Here is a 14,847-nt window from a genome sequence, read left to right on the forward strand (position 1 = left end):
ATAGCTGACATAATTACAAATGATGGGCTCATGTGTATTTAGCGATATGCAGATGACTACCTCTCGTATCAGACCATCGATGGAGAATCAAGTCAGCCCAGACTAATCAGACAATGTTTTTATGTGATGGCTTTGAAGAGGACTAACTTTTTTGCTAAATATCCAGAACTTTATTCACAATTGGATAATTTAGGAGACTTTTGACATGTTCAAAACAATGCGCATGTTTTCCAGGACATCGTGAACATAAATTCCTGGACAGTCCAACATACTGTATCATATTAGGAGATGTGTTGGGTGACAGGAGACATGACAGTTCTCCTCTTCAGCATGGAATATCCCTGATTGAATACATTCAAATGTTGCTTCGCTGTCATTGGTCTTTCTTAATATTAGTGTGGAAGAACATGGCACTTTGTCATGGAGATATTTTAAAAGGTCTCTTGACAACACAGGTGAACCAGATGAAAGTTGTAACTCATCACCATGGAACTTCGCCCACTTGACGACTTACATGGAAGTAATATCACATTTATGTTGTATTGCAAGCGTTCTGAAAAATGTAAATATGTAATTCCGCATTATCTTATTAGATATGTGCACATTTTTGTACGTTTCCAGAACATCAATTTGAACATTGGATGGAAACAGGTAAACAGTTTAATAAATGTAAAATGTATTGTGTTGATTCAAGACCGAGTTTCTGTGGAAGCGAAGTGTGAATCTGATCTAGGTATAGACTTGACAGTATTGATGAAGCATAAGAGGTAACGGTTTATGGGGATAAATGCTTGAATTTCTGGTTCGTTTGTTTTGTTTTTGTTTTATATATAAGGTTCTTTGGAATACGTTTTTTTAAGCAATCATAGGTTAAGGCACTTATAAGCTAGATAGCTTCAGCCTTAACCCTTTCGGTCAGCCACAGGTATCGTTCTTCTTTCGTTTATTACTGATGGTTGTATATTTTGCTATTCCAAATAAATATACTCATACTCACACTTATAGGTATGTGGGTGTACTATGTACTGATAAACAACTCTCAGTCACCTTTCTCCAGCGCTTCTATCTGGTCCTGAGTGAATGACGTCCTGTTCCTCTGTAGCTTCCTCTTCAGCTGAAGCCTCATCTGAGTCTCCTCTGAGTCTTCACCGGTGGAACCGACTGAGATGGTGTTCTCCCTGGCCTCGGCCTGCGGACACTCTGCAGAGGAGAGGAGGAAGGAAGGAAGTTGGTCAGATACTGCCATCAAAATGAGAAAAAAGAGGAAAGCTGAATTTTGAAATATATGCTTTTTCAGAAAATTTACTTAAGTATTACAGATATGAGTGGTTTAATTTTCAATAATGATTTTTTGTTCTTCTGTTTTATAAGTGAAATCTTTTTTAGGCCTCTGCTCCGAAAAGTGCATACCCAAACTAAAAAGGCTGTATCTCTGCAACCACTAGGGCTATTTTAATATTTTTTAAATGTTTACCTTTTTAAACATTGTTTCCTTTTGTTCAGATGTGTACATATCAGTCTATATGTTACTGGGTAAGAGTAAATAAAGATGGCACACAGAAAAAATATAAAGATTTCAAGTCCGAATTGAAAAAAAGCACTGGATCACAGGATGATTATATCTTTGGAACGGTTTAAAACTCTCACAAATCATATTAAAAGATGTTTACATCCTCACTGCAAAGTTTGACTTTGAAAAAGTGAAGCAGAACAAAGTTAGAGAGGTTTTAGTCCAGAAAATGTAGGCGAGGTCTCCAAAACGGCCATTCTGGCAAATTTCTATTTGAATTTTCTCATAAACCAAACCTTTTAATTTCACTTGTATGTTACTCATAGTGTTCAATATATCCAAATACAGCATTTTACAAATGTTGAAGGAAAAAACATATATATATATATATATATATAAGGTGTGAATATATACAGGACTGTCTCAGAAAATTAGAATATTGTGATGAAGTTCTTTATTTTCTGTAATGCAATTCAAAAAACAAAAATGTCATGCATTCTGGATTCATTACAAATCAACTGAAATATTGCAAGCCTTTTATTCTTTTAATATTGCTGATTATGGCTTACAGCTTAAGAAAACTCAAATATCCTATCTCTAAATATTAGAATATCATGAAAAAGTATACTAGTAGGGTATTAAACAAATCACTTGAATTGTCAATTAACTCAGGAAACACCTGCAGGTGTTTCTGAGCCTTGACAAACACTCAGCTGTTATAAATCTTTTTTTTACTTGGTCTGAGGAAATATTAAAATATTTAGAGATAGGATATTTGAGTTTTCTTAAGCTGTAAGCCATAATCAGCAATAAATCAGAATAAAAGGCTTGCAATATTTCAGTTGATTTGTAATGAATCCAGAATGCATGACATTTTTGTTTTTTTAATTGCATTACAGAAAATAAAGAACTTTATCACAATATTCTAATTTTCTGAGACAGTCCTGTATATAAATATATAAAGTGAGTCCAGCTATCAAATACATGTAGTGGAGTAGAAACAGCAATAAACCACTTCGACCTATAGCAGTTAAACAATAAGGAGATGCCAAGTTCCTCAAAGTGAGTCGATGTATTTTTTACAACAAGACGATATTAATAGAAATATTGTCAAAGAAAACCAAATCCTATAGCACTTAAACAGCTGTCAGTGGGTAGTGAGACATTTGATTGAATCCAATAATGTGGCAGACCAACAGGTGGCAGGAGATTTTATTCGGGTCGCAAATTTAATTTGGAGAATGTTTTTATCTGCTGTACACCTTTGAGCCGCAGGCCCCAATTTGCATAATGTTCTGATAATTGTAGCCTGTTTTTGACCCAGATTCTAACGTGAACGGCCAGAATAGATTCTGTTTGTTTTACCAACCGCCTCCTCGGTGCATTTATTGGGTCTCACTGACTTTTGAATTTGATCTCTACTTTTTTTGTGCATTTTTTGTTGTCGTTTTTTTAAAGTCCAAGTTAAACATTGCTCCAGCCGGTATATTAACAATTCCAACTCAATCAACGGCTGCGGCCCGTCACTCAAACCCGGGCCTCGATCCGCGTAGACAACACAAAATGACATATTCAGATCCACGGGGGAAAAGAAGTGCCGGGCACTTCATAGCGGAGAGCTATCCGACGTGAGATCCCCGAGCAGACGGGAGCTCGACTCCGGCTCCCTGTGGAACTCGTGTTATTTGTGGTGCTAGCCTAATTATTCATTATCCCCAGCAGACGGAGACTGCAAAACAGAATGAAGCCATTGCTCATTGTCACAGTCAGTCAGGCAGAAAGAGACACAAATGAGAGCAGACGCCCCATTCTCCCTCCCCTACACACACACACACACACACACACACACACAGGCACAAACAGTGTAGACGGATGGGGAGGCAGCAGCCGTGGTAGTATAGCATGACTTTGTTTCCCTGTTGTAATCCCAGAGCGCTGGAGGAGGAGGAGCAGCAGCATATGAGCCTCCTCCATACGGCAAATGGGGCCACTCACTCTACAGGAAGCTGCTTATGTTAACTATACGATGAGCCCTCTGTCCCGGATGATAATGTACTTTTTTTTAAATAATTGAAGGCATGGCACAGTGGAGCAAATCTGACTGAAGAAGGTAGTCGTCACAGTCAGGAATACTGACACTAAAGCATCCAGTGGTGGGCCGTCAGGGCCAGCAAGGCCTTCTCTGCTGGCCTAAACATCATTAGAATATAATTTTTTTTAAAATAAATGTTCCCACAAATATGTATTAAATTATTCCCCAGAGTAAGAGTTATACTCTTCATTTCATAGCTTTCCTCTTGGTTGCACTGCTTCCAGCCCCAGGTTGAGATTTGGAGGGCTGATATTTATGTTAGATCTTTTATCCAATCATATTCAGCCATCGTGTGTTGCCAGGGGGCTAACATCTGCCCTTAGGCCTTCAGAATCAACATTGCGGGCGCTGGTAGCTCAAAGTGAATGGGAATGAACATTTAGTGTCAACCAATCAGCTTTAGAGTTGGCTCCTGAAGGCCTTCTAGCTGGCCCCGGAACCGGCACAGGAGCCAGCAAGCAGGCGTAGTGCTGCACGTCTTTTTACCAATATTGAGAGGCGGGGTCTATGGACAGGTATATGCAGAACCTCAGAACTAGGAAACTGAATGTGATAAACGAATTAATTTGCGTACTACTAAGCTTTTCAACCCACAATGGCGGAAGGAGGAGAAGATATCGATTTGGTCGAGGATATAATTATAACGCCATTCTCAAGACGAACTTTAAGACCGACGGCGACGCTACAAAGCCCGTCACAGGCGGAACAGGGGCTCGCTCGCCACTTTCAAAGTTCCAACTACGAGCGCTACCAATGGCTCAGACTCCGAAGCTCTGCACACCGGACTGCTGGGAATGCCTGTTGCAAGTGATCGATTTGGTGTTTGGAGCCACACTGGCTTTGCAAACTTGAGTTGTCTAACCAAGGCAGCAACGAGACACCAAAGTACGGCTCGGCACTTACAAGCAATGGTGCTTTGAAAACTTCTGGGGACACGGAGCGGATCTACAGATCAACGAACAAGCGACAACGGAGCTGCACAATGAAAAGGTGAAGAACAAGAGGGACATATTGAAAAGACTCATTAATTGTGTCATGTGTTTGGGTAAACAGGAACTTTCATCTTCATCATCACGGTGAAACTGCTCTGGGTGAGAATGCGCTGTTTCGTGAACACACTGTAAAAAAAAAGTTGGACTTAAAGCTCAAAGTTTGTGGACCAGAAATGGATAGAAGAAGAATATTAATATAACTCTGTTGCACTCGATTATGTTCTTGCCTATTAGTTGAACTGGACTGTATTGTACTCTTCCCCTGCAATTCTCCGAATAAAAATGTCAATTTCAAGGTGACGCAACGCCTGGTTATACTGCGTCTCTGTCTAACTGTATCATGTCTAGAGCCATGGCATCATTATGATAGTAATACGAGGTGGATTAATTCGGGTTTGACTGTGTAGGACCTCACTGAAGGCCCAGGCCCCAGGCCCACGGCACACCACTGAAAGCATCGAATGTGTGTGATAAGACAGGAAGGGGAACACCGTATTGGTATCAAAGATGACAGGAACCTCAAATTGATTTTCAATGAGGGAAGTTAGCTGACGCTTTTATCCAGAGCATGTCACATTCACACACCGTAGACACAGCTACAGGGGGCAATACAGGGTCAAGGGTCTTGCTCAAGGACACTTGACTGAGGACTGTGAGATGCATTAAAAAGATCCAGGAAAAGCAAGTAAGTCCTGATTTAGCTTTGAGGCAACAACAAAAAAAAGCTTATGGTGCAAAATTAGCTTTCAAACTCAGAAATACAATCACTTTAATGATATTTCTTAGATATCAGCTAAGATCTGTGTCATGTGCGACCTTAAACTTGCATTCTTTATTTCTTGTCAAAAGGTTAGTCACACCCACTCGTGCTGGAGATAAAGGTTCTCAACCAGGATCCCTGTTCACCAGCAATCCCCATCTCTCGTATTTCAACCCGAGCTCTCAACGTGTGTTCATGCAACGGCCCATATGTTACCCAGTTTGTTATATGCAGACAGTCTTAAAAAATAAAAAAAGTGGTTTAGTCAATAAAACTACTTGGAGAACACAACATATTGAGCTAGGTTAGGCGACACGTTGAACAAAGAACATGGTTTGGTTTAAAATAATGAAGTGTTACACATTGGGAAGCTCGCTTTTGTTTGATTTATCCACCATTTATCTCACTGAATGCGGGGCTACTTGTGGTTCCTAGAGTCTTAAGAAGTAGGAGGAGCCAGAGCCTTCAGGTATTAAGCTCCTCCTCTTTATGGAACCAGCTCCACCTTCAGTCCTGGAGGCAGACTCCGCCCCCTCATGGAGACTGAAGACTTTCCTCTTGATGGTCTGATAGTGAGACCTGAACCAGCTTCACCTGGTCCAGACCTAGAGATGCTGCTAGAGGCTGAGAGGCTGAGGGGGACGAGAGGATACACTGAGCTCCTCTCTCCTCTCCTCTCTCCTTATGGACGCTTAGGATACACTGAGCTCCTCTCTCCTCTCCTCTCTCCTTATGGACGTTTAGGATACACTGAGCTCCTCTCTCCTCTCCTCTCTCCTTTTGGACCTTTAGGATACACTGAGCTCCTCTCTCCTCTCCTCTCTCCTTATGGACGCTTAGGATACACTGAGCTCCTCTCTCCTCTCTCCTCTCCTTATGGACGTTTAGGATACACTGAGCTCCTCTCTCCTCTCCTCTCTCCTTATGGACGTTTAGGATACACTGAGCACCTCTCTCCTCTCTCCTTATGGATGAGTTTACATCTCTCCATCACACATTATTAAGTCTGCTTCCTTTCCAGAGTCCTTGTGACTTCACGTCTCATAGGGTCCATTGGACCTAGCTGGGTCTGATGCCTCCTGCCATTGCCCTGCTGATGCGCCCCGCCCATTAAATTTAACCTGAACTTTTCTAGGTGTTGCTACGAAAGCTGTTTGAGAACCGCCGCAGCTCGTCTTTCATCTGGTGCCAGATGGTTGTCTCCACTATATTTGGATACTGGTGAGCTCTGCCCTCTCATCTCTAATCAGCCCACACTCTCACTCGGCCCATCAGTACTGTAGTAGTAGTAGTAGTAGTAGTAGTAGTAGTAGTAGTAGTAGTGGTAGTAGTAGTAGTAGTGGTAGTAGTAGTAGTAGTAGTGGTAGTAGTAGTAGTAGTGGTAGTAGTAGTGGTAGTGGTAGTAGTAGTGGTGGGAGTGGTAGTGCTGGTGGTCGTGGTCATGGTAGGGATTGGTGGTGGTATGGTAATGGGCTGGTAGGACGGGAATTAGTGGTAGTGATTAGTTGAATTGAGATTGGTGGTAGTGGTAGTGGTAGTGGTGGTTGTGGTGGGATGGTGGTGGTGGTAGTGGTGGTAGTGGTGGTGGTGAGATTGGGAGTGGTGGTGATGGTCGTGGTCATAGTGGGGATGGTGGTATGGTAATGGGCTGGTGGGATGGTTGGTGGTGGTGGTAGTGGTAGTGGTGGTAGGATTAGTGGTGGTAGTGGTGGTGGTGAGATTGGGGTGGTGGTGGTGGTGGTGGTGGGATGGTGGTGGTGGTGGTGGTGGGATTAAGGTGGTGGTGGTGGTAGTGGTGGTGGTGGGATTGGTGGTGGTGGTGGTGGTGGTGGGATTGGTGGTGGTGGTGGTGATGGTGGTGGGGATGGTGGTGGTGGTGGTGGGGTTGGTGGTGGTGGTGGTGGTGATGGTGGGATGGTGGTGGTGGTGGTGGTGGTGGTGGTCGTGGGATTGGGATTGGTGGTAGAGTGGTCGTGGTCATGGTGGGGTTGGTGGTGGTATAATGGGCTGGTGGGATGGTGGTGGTGGTGGTCGCAGGAGGATTAGAGTGGTGGTGGTAGTGGTGGTGGGGTGGGTGGTAGTGGTGGTGGTGGTGGTAGTAGTGATTGGGAGTGGTGGTGGTGGTGGGGTTGGTAGTAGTGGTGGTAGTGGTGGTATAGAGTGATGGTAGTGTATAGGTGGTGGTAGTAGTGGTCATGGTGGTGAGTATGGTAATGGGCTGGTGGTGAGTATAGGAGTAGTAGTAGTAGTACTCATAGTAATAGTAGGGTAGTAGTAGTATAGTAATTTTAGTAGGTAGGAGTAGGAGTGGTAGTAGTAGTAGTCGTAGTAATAGTAGGGGTAGTAGTAGTATAGTAATAGGCTAGTAGGAGTAGGAGTAGTGGGCTTAGGGTCTTACCAGTGGTGGGGAGTGTCGTCCCAGCGTACCACCCTGAGCGCCCCCCCCAGGTGGTTTGTCCATTGAGCATCTTGAGCTTGTCAAACATCCCCTCGGCTCCCACGGTGCCCATTTGCTGCTTATCGCTGACGAGGTTCCGGAGCACTCGATTTATTGATGAGACCTGGTGATGAACACAACGACAAGGTTACATAAGAGCAAACCAGGCTGTTGCATATGTCAGGCCTAGGTTATCAGAAATGTAGTCATGGAAGTATCTTTGAGACATTATGAATATTTAAATTACAAGTTGTAATTTTGTACCGACCTTCATTTTAAAAGGCTCACATGTCTAGTTGGATTCTTTTTTTTTTTACTTTCCATCCGCCCATATCTATATATAAATGTAACTAACGTGGTGAGGCTAACTGTTCCACGTACTGAACCTTAAACCTGTGTGCAAAGATAAGACATTGTGTGATTTTAACTGGTAAAAGTATAACAATAAAAACAAATTATCGTTGTATTTCCTCATTCGCTTGATTTTGATTTTAGTGAAAAGCATTTTTGTATTCACTTTTGATATGCAATTTAAAGTTAAATACAATTTTTAAAATGCCGTTCTAACCCCTTTTTGGTCATATTTCACAATATATGCAAAACATATATTTCTTCATTTTTTTACTTTTCAAATCCAATCATCATTGTTCCTGTCAAATCAAACATGACGTGTGCTTACAAAAACCAAGGCCAACTAATTGTATCCAACAATATCGTGACCTCGATCCATCAATCAAGCCCGCCCACATTTTAGCTTTGAAATCAGATGCGATTTGATAATCTGTCTCATTGGTAAAAACCCAAACACACTCTGACTTCTGTTTTAAAAATGTAATTTAAATTTTATTATAAGACAAAAGACAATGCATAGACATAACACCTATAGGATGACGAAACAGTGGACAAAACATCATAAAGTCAGAGTATTGAGAAAAAGAAAAACATTTTAAAAATAAATAAATGAATAAAAATGCATGTTATTTAGAAAAAGAAAACAATTATAAAGATAAATAAATATAAATGCATGATATGTGTGTGTGTGCGTGTGAGAGTTTTTTGAATTTATTTTTAATTTAAAGAAATAAAATAAATATATGAAGGCAGATGTATATGTATGAGCGTATGCATGTACGTGGAATTGAATTGGTTCCCAGGCAAAGGGAAATAAAAAAATTAATGAATTAAGATGAGGTGGGTGGTGACATGTTTGTAAAAATATAGTAAACAATGACCAGATGTCGTGGTGTTCTGTTGTGTTGTAAATGATAGATTAGGTGAGTATTTCCATTGAAATATATTCTGACATTAAATTTTTCCAGTGTGTGATATGCGTGTTATTCCTTGATTTCCATTTCATGAGTATTATTTAGACACTCTAACTTCTGTTTCAGTGGGAGTTTAAATAAGGTTTTCTCAGACAGCATCTGCCCACTGCAACAAACTATGAGTACCAACCCAACCGGCACGCCTGCTGTAATAGTGTACGATAACAAACACATCAGCTGTTGGCACAAGGTGTTGCTATCGTCTAGCTGTCCTGGCACAACCCTGACAGACGGAGAGAAGGGTCTTACAATGTGAAACCTGGTTTCTAGAGACATGCAAGAAGTCCCACCAACTCCCCTATGTGTTGTGTCTCTTTATAATTGATTTGTGTGTCTTTGTAGTCGTTGTGTGTCCCTTTGTTGTTCTTTAGTGTGTATTTGTCGTCGTTTTGTGTCCCTTTGTAGCTGTGTCTCTTTGTAGTTCTTTCGTGCATATTTGTAGTTGTTTGGTCTGCCTTTGTAGTTGCGGTGTGCCTCTTTGTAGTGGTTTGGTGTGTCTCTGTAGTCGTTTTGTGTCTCTTTCTATTTATGTCTCTTTGTAGTTCTTTAATGTGTCTTTGTAGTCTTCGTGTGTCCCTTTGTAGCTATGTCTTGTTGTATTTATTTAGTGTGTATTTGTAGTTGTGGTGTGTCTCTTTGTAGTTGTGGTGTGTCTCTTTGTAGTTGTGTTGCGTCCTTTTGTAGTTGTGGTGTGTCTTTTTGCAGTTGTTTGGTGTGTCTTTGTAGTTATTTGTATGTCTTTGTATTCGTTTCGGCACAACCCTGACAGACGGACAGAAGGGTCTTACACTGGGGATGTTGTCGTTGGTGCAGACTCCCTCTGCCAGCAGTCGGTCTCTGATCTCCCAGGCGAAAATGGACGGACACTCCCTCTTGTACTGAGCGATCTTCCCCACCACCTCCGACGTGGCCACCCTGGGTTTACTCCCTCCTATGGCCCGGGGACGGATCGAACCCGTCTCGTAATACCGGCCCAGGATCTTACTGACACAGCCGTTCGACACCTGGACATAAAAAAACAGCACACATCGCACACGTTATTCATCATTGGGGCAAGAAAAAATATTGGCATCCAAGAAGTTTCTGTTTTGGTAGACGATCCGAGGAACGATCAAGGCAATGGTTAAAGGAGAGCCAATGTCACACCTGAACATGTGTGAACAGGTTGCATCAGATCTTTAGCGTCCCTAGGGAGCAGTGCAAAACCTGGTAAATCGCCTCAAGTGATGTTACTCGAGCAGCGGTGTTAGAGGCTATATTCAAAGAAATCTGGGGTTGTGGAGTGAGGAAGACATCGGCTGACCAGACCTCCGGAGCCTGCTGAGACGGCGTCATCCGCTACTAGCATCCCAGATTCCTAACGTGATCATGAAGCCCGTTGCATTTATTGGCAAGACGCGTAGCTGGTTGAGGCACACACAGAAAAATAATGGTTCTTAAATGGTTCTCTAAAAGGCTTTGTGGTTCTACGAAGAACCATCACCTACTAAAGAACCATTTTTTTTTCGTTTGAGGCACCGTAATATGTTCTTTGAAGAACTCTTTAAAGAAATGCTTCTTTAAAGAACCTTGGTTTGAAAGGTTCTCTGTCGAACCAGAAATGGTGCCTTAAAAGACCATTTTGTAAAGGTTTTTTGAGACACCTTTAAAGGTTCTTTGAAGAACTCTTTACAGACATGGTTCTTTAGAGAACCCTGGTTTGAAAGGCTCTTTGTGGAACCAGAAATGGTGCCTCCATGAATCATTTTTGAAGGTTCTTTGAGACACCTTTATAGGTTCTTTGAAGAACTCTTTCAGGAAATGGTTCTTTAAAGAACCCAGTTTTAAAAGGTTCTTTGTGAAACCAGAAATGGTTCTTCCATGGCATCACTCTGAAGAACCATTTTCAGTTCCAGATGGAACCTTCATGGTTCTGTGTGCAGAGGCAATGGGTTAGGCATTGATCCTGACTAGTTAGAGCCTGATAGCCCATTGATCAGGGCTGATAGCCCATTGATCAGGGCATTGGACCTGAACAATGCAGATTACCGGTACCTTGGTAATTCAAGCACTTAAAAGCTACCTGGGTTTTACCAAGAGAAGTAGTGGAATTCAGAATAATGTTTGAATTCCCTGGAGAACCGTTGATTCTGAGCCAGGTTTTAACAAGAAAGATGAATGTGTTGAATAAAGCAAAGATCCTCTCTCTTGTTCTGCTGCCTTGACTCTGCTACAGGTCTGATGTTATTGGATTGCAATACTAAATCCGGGAACATGACCCATTGGTGGATCGTATTGAAAAGGGGTCTCAAACTCATGTTCACCGTGGGCCAAATCAGCATCATGGCCGCCCTCTTAAAGGGCCGGAAACAATTTATAAACTCCTCGAACATAGTGTTAAATGACTCTCTTTGCATTTGATCATTGTTTATTTGAGTGTAGAAATATCATACATAAGAATATTTCTCTAATATGACAACATAAATCCATTTACTTCTCAACCTTCAAAATAAAAGCACGGGATATATTTCTTCAATTTCTTTAAGAAAAGGTGATCACGTGTCTTTAAAGCCGCCAGGGGCCACATAAAACAATGCGACGGGCCTGAATCGGCCTGCGGGCCTCGTGTTTGACACCTGTGGTATAGAACCAAGGAAATGAGCAATGGTCTCCAATGTCCAAGTTGAATGCTTTGTCAAGTCAATCATCCAACCTAACCCCCTCTTTGCACCACGTCACGCCATTCCTTGTCTGTTCCTCATTGGTTACGTCCGTGGTCATTATTCTCATGTCGCCATTTCAGGAAATAACTGACGCTGTCATTTTTCCTGGGAGGACATTGACATACAACGTACACGTGGATGCTAAACCCCTAACTTCTAACGCATTGAAACATGACCCCTCCGTAGGGGCGGTGTCTGTACTACCACTGTGGGTGGCACCTCCGAGAGTATAAACGAGATTACCTGCAGTATTCTGGATATGTCACAAGGTCGAGCTCCACTGTGTGCCAGCTCCACTATCTTCTGCCTGGTAGAATCAGGTAAAGGTCTCCCGTTCACAAACACGCCTCCCAGCTGGTTTATTCCACTGTGACCTACACAGTAGAAGAAAAAACTTTTCAGAAATGTGTTTACTGCTCTGTGGAGATTAAAATAATGATTCAAGTAGATCTACAATGAACCGAAGCCACATTGATCAGGCACATACGAGGGAAGAGGGATCTCCACTTTCCTATGAGTTCTTATCAAGATGTTGTCTTGCATGCTATATTTTAGCATTTAGAAATGTTAAACCTGGTTTCTAGAGACATGCAAAAAGTCCCACCAACTCTCATATGTGTTGTGTCTTTGTAGTTCTTTAGTTTGTCTTTGTAGTCGTTGTGTGTCCCTTTGTAGTTCTTTAGTGTGTATTTGTAGTTGTTTGGTTTGTCTTTGTAGTCGTTTTGTGTCCCTTTCTAGTGGTGTCTCTTTGTAGTTCTTTCGTGTGTCTTTGTAGTTGTTGTATGTCCCTTTGTAGCTGTGTCTCTTTGTTGTTCTTTAGTGCAGCGGTCGCCAACCTTTTTTGAGCCACGGACCGGTTCAGTGTCAGAAATTATTTTCACGGACCGGCAATATAAATCACGTAATAAATATGACGTCATACAATTATACGAAGGGCATGAAGTGCCAAAACTACAACTCATCATTATGCCGAATGAGTGTGAGCCGTGCGCTTGTTGACCTGCAACGAGCCGCTGATGGAGACGGCGACACAGACGTGTGTTTGGTCCGCTGCTCCTAACCGAGTTCTGGTCGCTGTCATTAGAACAGGCAGAGTTGTTGTGTGAAATGTCCCTTCAGGCCACCGTCATTTGCATCTCCAACACATGTTCTTCTAGCTCGGACGGGCTCCATTCACCGGGTGGGTTTGTTTACAAATGGGTTGCAGGTCTATTCTTTTGCAGTCGGGTCTTTTGTGGTTGGAGTACCGCTCAAACTCTTTTAAAAGCCGCTTCCACCCGGTCAACGTCTGAAACATGTAGAATGTTCCGCTGTTCACTCGCCCACACAGCAGCGACTTTATCGGCCAACTTGAAAACAGTTGTCATTTCCCTGAAGTGACAGAATTCATTGAGCAGGTTGAATATGTTTGAAGATTCTTTGTCACTGAAATGTGCCGCCAGCAGAGGGTTCGGCGCGTGAGACTCGCCTGCAGCGATAAACCCGAACTTTAAGGCTCCTGAATGCGGCTCAGACGTACACACGGGTGTATCCGGTCCTTTTTCAAAATAATAGATTTTTCCGACTGATTTTTTTTACAAAAATTACAACTTTTTTTATTCACTTTTTTTCCGCGGCCCGGTTCCAACCAAGCTGTGAACCGGTACCGGCCCGGGGGTTGGGGACCCCTGCTTTAGTGCATATGTGTAGTTATTTGGTCTGCCTTTGTAGTTGCGGTGTGCCTCTTTGTAGTGGTTTGGTGTGTCTCTGTAGTCGTTTTGTGTCTCTTTCTATTTATGCCTCTTTGTAGTTCTTTAATGTGTCTTTGTAGTCTTTATGTGTCCCTTTGTAGCTATGTCTTGTTGTAGTTATTTAGTGTGTATTTGTAGTTGTGTTGTGTCCTTTTGTAGTTGTGGTGTGTCTCTTTGTAGTTGTGGTGTGTCTCTTTGTAGTTGTGGTGTGTCTCTTTGTAGTTGTGGTTTGTCTCTTTGTAGTTGTGGTGCGTCTCTTTGTAGTTGTGGTGTATCTCTTTGTAGTTGTGGTGCGTCTCTTTGTAGTTGTGGTGTGTCTCTTTGCGGTTGTTTGGTGTGTCTTTGTAGTTATTTGTATGGCTATCTATATGAGAGAGAATTACATACTGTACATATCTTTTCTCTTTTCCAGAAATGCAGATGATGTTTTGATTCATCATTCATCAAATGTGAATCTGCTACACGTTATACTTCTTGGAGATGGACGAATTATAAAATACTTTTTAGTGTATAACTCCAATTAAATAGTTGTTTTAAGGAACTGTCAGACCCCAAAAAGTCACACACCAACAGCACTGTCTTTAGCTTTAGCCCTGCAGCCACATGACAGCTCCATCACAGAGGAAGACCAGCACTGTGTGAGTGACAGGAGGTTTGTGGGAGGAGCTTAGAACTGATCAACATGTTGCCGTCTGACAGCAGCTCACCGCCTGTGACACGGGGCAGGTTAAGTAGGGATTTACACTGAATCAATTGTCTATTGTCTGTTAATGGCTCTGTGGGGGAAAGCATATTGCGGATTTATAAACCTCTCAATGGGATATTAATAAATCACACACACACACACACAGAGTGAGAGCAGTGAAGAGGGCCCGCTGTAAATCGAGAGATCAAACAAGGTTTCACGATCAACGCTCAGTTCAGTCGTCATTAGAAAGATGACGACCACATTTATGTTTGTTTTTTAAGTATAATAAATAAGCAGGATGGGAAACACGCTGTAAAATACCCTCATGTTCATCAAGACATTTCTGTCCTCAAAACATTATTTTCTCGGGGAACGATATTTTATCTTGTAAAATTAATAAGGTCATCAAGACATAACATGGTGCAACATTAAGTTGTCCCCTTTAGTTTCTTTGACACTGTCCTCCCGTGAAGGCTGACAGCTTCACTTCCTGTTCAAAGGCCTACATGAGACCCGTGAGGTGTGTTTATGTTTTCCTGACCTCTGTGACCTCTAGAGACCATGTGACACATAACGGGTTAGTGAGGGGCAAGGTGTGATGTCGTCGCCCC

General features: G+C 42.3%; 1 protein-coding gene across 1 annotated transcript in view; it reads right to left on the reverse strand.

Annotated features, from left to right (window-relative positions):
* LOC130194829 (paired box protein Pax-6-like) overlaps positions 1 to 14,847 on the reverse strand; it is a 28,353-nt gene that overhangs the window by 5,875 nt on the left and 7,631 nt on the right. Inside the window, exons 3-6 of the mRNA XM_056416018.1 lie at positions 12,062 to 12,192; positions 9,905 to 10,120; positions 7,753 to 7,915; positions 1,048 to 1,200 (exon numbers count right to left, since the gene is read on the reverse strand). Of these exons, the coding sequence (XP_056271993.1) occupies positions 1,048 to 1,200; positions 7,753 to 7,915; positions 9,905 to 10,120; positions 12,062 to 12,192 (663 nt within the window). The remainder of the gene's footprint in view (positions 1 to 1,047; positions 1,201 to 7,752; positions 7,916 to 9,904; positions 10,121 to 12,061; positions 12,193 to 14,847) is intronic.

This window comes from Pseudoliparis swirei, chromosome 6 (genome assembly GCF_029220125.1).
Source record: "Pseudoliparis swirei isolate HS2019 ecotype Mariana Trench chromosome 6, NWPU_hadal_v1, whole genome shotgun sequence".
NCBI classification, from domain to species: domain Eukaryota; kingdom Metazoa; phylum Chordata; class Actinopteri; order Perciformes; family Liparidae; genus Pseudoliparis; species Pseudoliparis swirei.